At 40.7% G+C, this 6,000-nt stretch overlaps 1 protein-coding gene across 1 annotated transcript in view; it reads right to left on the reverse strand.

Moving 5' to 3' along the window:
- The window catches only part of MAP2K5 (mitogen-activated protein kinase kinase 5), a gene marked incomplete at both ends in the record, with an annotated part of 131,284 nt that overhangs the window by 109,709 nt on the left and 15,575 nt on the right, over nucleotides 1-6,000 (reverse strand). Inside the window, one exon of the mRNA XM_008945159.1 lies at nucleotides 3,523-3,571. Coding sequence (XP_008943407.1) covers nucleotides 3,523-3,571 — 49 coding nt within the window. The remainder of the gene's footprint in view (nucleotides 1-3,522; nucleotides 3,572-6,000) is intronic.

The raw sequence follows: 6,000 nt of genomic DNA on the forward strand, positions 1-6,000 counted from the left end.
AAAATGGAATATTTCATTGATTTAAAATAACATGTGCTATGGATAGAAGTTATAAACTCCAAAAATTGTGTTCTTTCCTTTCTCTACCTGAATAAAAAGGATGCTTGTTTCTCATAGGAAATACTTTTCCCTTTATGCAGTTTTTCAGTGAGGTCAAAATCTCTGAGTTCTGAGAAAATGTGAAATAACCTCAAAGCATAAGTCGACTTCACATGATTATCTATTTGCAGTGAATCCTAGGCCAGATCTTTTAAGAGGGTATAAAGTGGCCCACTCAAGTATCAAGGTTTATGATGAAAATGAAAATTTGTTTTATTAGTTATCTTGCTTATTGCATCAATCAGAAAATGCAAATACAGAGGGGGGGAAAAGACACTTCACAAGGAACAATATTTCATGAATGGGTTTTAAAATATGTAAAGAATATATTCTTGATCTAAACATAAATTAATGAGTACTGCAGTCAGAGAGAAATTAAAGAACACACTGTGTTTAAGGAGTTCTGCTCTTCTGAGCTGGAGGACTTTAATTCTCCAGTCTTTGAGGTAACAACAAACGTCTCTCTCCTACATTCACAGCAACGTTCATGTAAACAGAACTCTTAAGAGAAATCAAGTGAGTCCACAAAGCCAGGAGCACGCTCCTATCTTTGCTTCTTGGGGGGAGGAAAGAAGAATTTCTTGCAGTTACACAAGTCACAAGCAACAAATTGAGCAGAATCAGAGACATAAAACGTATTCCCTTTGCCCCTGCTTCTTGCTAACTGGTAAGAAGCATTTTCTTCACGCTGGTCCCCAAAAGTCAGTGACAGGATCAGCTCCATCCACTGATGCTGCACCTCTCACCATTTCTTGTCTCTATGCACAAAGAGCAACCCAGGGTGAAACAGGAAGGCTGGGGTGGAGCAAGGATCTGCTAGCGGCCGATAGAGATAAAGGGTGATTTACTGGCTCAAATAAAAATGCCAAAAACATGCGGTGATTTATTTATTTTACTGGGAAAACGGGATTCTCAATCATAAAATGATAACATAATAACAATGAACTGGACGGGAAGGACTGGAATATTAAACCTGCAGACCCAGGTTTGATCGGATGCCGATAGAACCAGAATTAATGAAAACACGCCCGGACTTCAATTACGGATCAGCAAACAAAACATCCCTCCCTTCTACCTGCTGCTTTGGGGAGAAATCAGTGCCTATCTCTTGTAAATCATTAAAACCAAAATGCTCAATTAATCCTTATTTTATGTACGTAGGGGCCTGGCAGAGGCGAAGTTCTGCAGCCCTACCTTTGCTTTACGAATCGAAGCAATAATGGTTTCAGAAAGCAGTCACACTCTATGAGCAGACAATTGAAGAGATTTAGTAAATCCCACTTTATAGAGCAGAGACTAATCGGAAAACACAAGCCAGTCAAATGTTTCTTATGAACTGTTGACACTATATCAATGCTGAATCAATTGGTGGCATTTACTCTGAGTGACAGAAAAGAAATAAATATTTATATCGCATCACCTATATCAATGAACCTAGGCAGAAAGCTATTTCTAACCTGTCAATATTTGATTATCTTGAAGAATCACGTCCCCTTCTTTTAATGATTAATATGAATTCCTTATTAAACCTAAATGGAAACTACTAGAGGAATATCATTATGAATGCCCGAAAGCATAAACTGCCCAAAAATGACAAAAAAATAACTCAAACCCATATTTAAGTAATGGTAAGTGTGACTTAATCTCCCCAAGCAGGGGAAAAGTTGAAGTTACAGCCAGAAACCTATTTCCAGCTACAGATCTGTGACCAAATTCTGCAGAACAGAATGCAGCACAACAAGGAGCATTTTCTCTCAGCAGAAAGCAGCGTAACTCCTGTCAGAGCAAGGTGAATAAGGTGGTGTTAAAACTTAATTTTAATTGTCCTTTTTTTCTTTTTTAAAGGGTTCAAGTAACTTTTTTTAGTATCATAGAAAGAATTCTGGTTCCTCTATATCTTCCTGCTATTCTAAAATGCAGGAAAGAAATCTGTGGCAATTGCAGGGCATACAAAATGCTTATTTCTATTACCTAGAACAAATAAATTGCCAAATGCAGCTCAGGGACTCAATCAAAAGAAGATGGCTTTGACTCATGTTAAGTAATTCTTTTTAAAAAAAAAAAAAAAACACAGTAATGCTGGAGTAATTATCAACTTCATTTTAAAACTTCAGAAGCATGCTGCTGGTACTTGCATCGTTTTAAGCTATCCAGAAAAATACATTGTTGAGGGGTAACTTGAGCCAATCTACCTTGCAAGAATTGGTGAATATTAAACTAAGTCTGCATGTAAGGAATCTTGACAAGCTTAAAAAATACATTTCCAAGCTGTATTCAAAGGATTCAGTGCCAAACAGGCAAGGCTGCAATCCGGGGCTGTCTGCCTCCCATTTTCGAGGGGCACTCTCATCTATTAGACCCCAACGTTACAGGTGATACTGAAGGACAAGCATGAAGACCAGCCTTTATCTTCTTGACACGCTCAACTACAACTACTTGATTCATGAAATGCCAATGAGGCTTGGAGAGGTCATTGTGTGAAGGCACTGAATACGCATCTGAGATAATTAAGATTTCAGCCTTCGAAACGTGGAGGGGAAGTGAACAGCAGTTAAGAAAATCAATAAGAGTCTTTTATTTGCAGTGACACAGATGTCTCAGTCAATAGAGCCTAATAGGCAAGCTCGATCGCAACGGACAGGTGCCTGCCTCCAAGGCTATCAAAGGGCTTTTGCTATGACAAACCTTAAAACATATTTATGTTGCTGCTGAAGAATCCGGGATTCTTTTAAGGGAGTTTAATTTAATGGTGTATATTTAATGTCATTATGCTGCTGCAAACCTGCACGTACTTCCAGCTCAAAACGGGTAAGAAATGATTGCTCTGTTTGCCCAAGACTTGTCTATCAATTGTTACATTAAACCTTTCACTTCTGGGTGCCAGGATTGGAATGCCTGGAGCAGGAAGACAAAGTAACAAGACAGCTCTCTACAGCTACGGGCTTTTATTTTAGATAGTACTTTTATTTTCTTAAGAAGCTACAACATAAGGTGATTCCAAATAGCAGAGATCTGTTCCTTGGAAGAACTTGTTAAATATTTACGTGTCTACTGCCCTAAAAAATACGAAGGGCATCCTAACTGAGCAGTTGACTTAGTTATTCAAAATTGATTAACTTTCTTCCCCGAAATTGTGGCAGCGGCGCAACACGTGTGAGGCGCTTCAATCTATTTGGAGCTAAATCTGATTAGCACATTTTGAGAAATGGGAAGCAAATTGCTGTGCCAATCAAAGCGAATCAGGACACAGAAGTCATTCATATCGTGAAGGTTTTCATGGTCCCTCCAGTTCTGTATTAAAAGAACACATTACAAGTAAATGAGCAGTAAGCAGCTCTCCACCTCTTTGTGGCACGCCACTCACCACAGTGCTAGGCAGTAACGAGAGGAGCATGTAGCCAAGACTCAATTCTTTGCACCTACCTGGCCATTTGCAAGTATTTTCTTCAGCTCTGCAGAAGACTTTTTTAAGCTGCAAAAATAAAAGGCAATTATTTTTAATGGCTGTGCCATTTCACTCTGAAAATGAAGCGACACCGTAAGAAACAACAAGCAGCTGTTAGGCTAAGTTCGTGGTTACATATTCTAATAGATTTAACTTTAGCAATGTTGACTGATGTTCAGCTACTCCTCAACCTGCAGACAGCAAAAATGAAGCAACAATGACCATTTAAGAAAATCAATATATTTTTCACATGCTAGCTCTTTTGGATACCTGACTACACTACACATTGAGATACCACCTATGGTTTGTCAGTTCAAAGAACAAAAACAGAAAAAAAATACCCTTATGCACCACATGTTCCAAAAACAACAGGAAAACAAGGTTCACATCTCGTTTTCACTTGCCTTATCTTGTTTTAAAATCCCTTAAAGCATTATCCCTCAAAAATTCCTGTAAACAGCAGCAGAAGGTTGTGCCACTGAAGGTGCCTCACCACCTCGGGCATCTCAGGGGTGTATCTAAACTGAGGGGGCTGAGTCCAGATTGTCACATGCATCCATTCCAGGCCAACTTGCTGCTTTTTCAGGAGAAACTCCTCCTGTGTCATTAGTCTCACATGATGCAAAATGACCCACAGCATTTTTTTTCCTAGTAAGACAACTTCAACAAACCATGACTATCAGCTTGGTGTGCTTTGTAGGTAAAACTACTGATGGCTTCAACCTGCTTCCACCCACTGGCTTCCCTGCTTCACCTCCTTCCCTGACAAACTCTGTTCCTTGTGCACTCAACACAACAAACTGCCTGGGCAGCAATACATCTGCAAAACTTCATCTCAAAGAGACATTCTGCTCTTATTACTGAAGTAAAAAAAAAAAAAAAAAAAAAGTACAAAATAATATATTCTTGAAAGGCATGTGCACGTGTCTTGATCACAGATCATTATTAACAAGAACAGTGAAAACACAGATTTCATATTTGGTGGCTTTGTTCTTTAATAGGCCTCTTGTTCCCACGACTACTTTAAAGAAAAATTAAGTTTTCCAAGGAAACATAAGTTGATCTTGTCATCTTTCATGACTAACAATTTATGAACATGAAACAAAGAGAGACTTTCAATTACTTCAAAAACAGAACTCGTAGTGCAGAAGGTTTCGGGAAAGGAATGGCAATTAACCACCAAATAAGGTGACAAGAATCTTCTAGAAGCCTCATTTTCAATGCACTTTAAGAAGAAGCTCAAAGTACAGAAGTACTGAAAGGCAAAGCACAGCAGCAGCAGAAAGCAGCTTTATTTAGTTCAGCAGTATGACAGATCAGGAAGACTGCAGTTCATAAAGACATCCAAAGTTATTTTCTTTAATGAGTCCTGGATAGGACCTTCACCACTGCAATATACAGCCAGTCTTCATAGAAACATGGAATGGTTTGGGTTGGAAGGGACCTTCAGAGGTCATCTGCAGCACAAGTCTGATGAGGAGCAGCTGACAGAACTGGGGCTTAGTTTGAAGGGGGCTCAGGGGAGACCTTCTGGCTCTCTACCACTCCCTGAAAGGAGGCTGTAAAGAAGTGGGGGTCAGGCTCTTCTCCTCAGTAACAAGGGATAGGAGAAGAGGAAATGGCCTCAAAGTGCACCAGGGGAGGTTTAGGTTGGAGCTGAGGAACAATTTCTTCCCCACAAGGTTTGTCAAGGCCTGGCCCAGGCTGCCCAGGGCAATGGCGGAGTCCCCATGGCTTGGAGGGGTTTCAAAGAAGTGGAAATGTGGTGCTGAGGGACATGGGTTAGCAATGGACTTGGTAGAGTTGGGTTAATGGTTAGACTTGATTTTAAAGGTCTTTTCTAACCTAAATGATTCTATGATTCTAGTCCAATCCCCTGCAGGGAACAGGGACATCTACAACTAGAACAGGTTGTTCAGAGCCCCATCCAACCTGACCTGGAATGTTTCCAGAGATGAGGCTTCTACCACCTCTCTGGGCAACTTACTCCACCCTCCCCAAGAGGTGGGGGCAAACTGTGCCAGTGGAGATCCACCCTGGGGTATTGGCTCTCTTTTTTTAACATCTACAATTAGCAAAGCCACTAAAGGGAGCATCGAAAATCATTTTAGTGGTACCTGAGTGGGGCTACCTGCTGTCACAGCTCTGGCACCACTACCAACCATCCTCCTCCTCGACGGGCAACCACATCACATCACTCCCACCACACCAAGAGAGGGTTTGTGGGACAGTCCCAGCGCTGCAGCCCTCGGTGGTGTCTGCCAGAACAAGGGACTGACACTTCCCCGGCGGAACGTGCTTAACGCAGTGTGACTGTGTCTTTGAGCATGTTCAGCCCTGTCAAGTCTTTTTTTTTCTGAAAGGGAGCAGCATGCTGATGTGCAGATAAATGTAATATCATATGCTTATTAGAATAATAGAATAATTTAGGTTGAAAGCGACCTCCAGAGATTTCT

The sequence above is a fragment of the Merops nubicus genome, unplaced genomic scaffold (assembly GCF_000691845.1).
Source record: "Merops nubicus isolate BGI_N331 unplaced genomic scaffold, ASM69184v1 scaffold9378, whole genome shotgun sequence".
NCBI classification, from domain to species: Eukaryota; Metazoa; Chordata; class Aves; order Coraciiformes; family Meropidae; genus Merops; species Merops nubicus.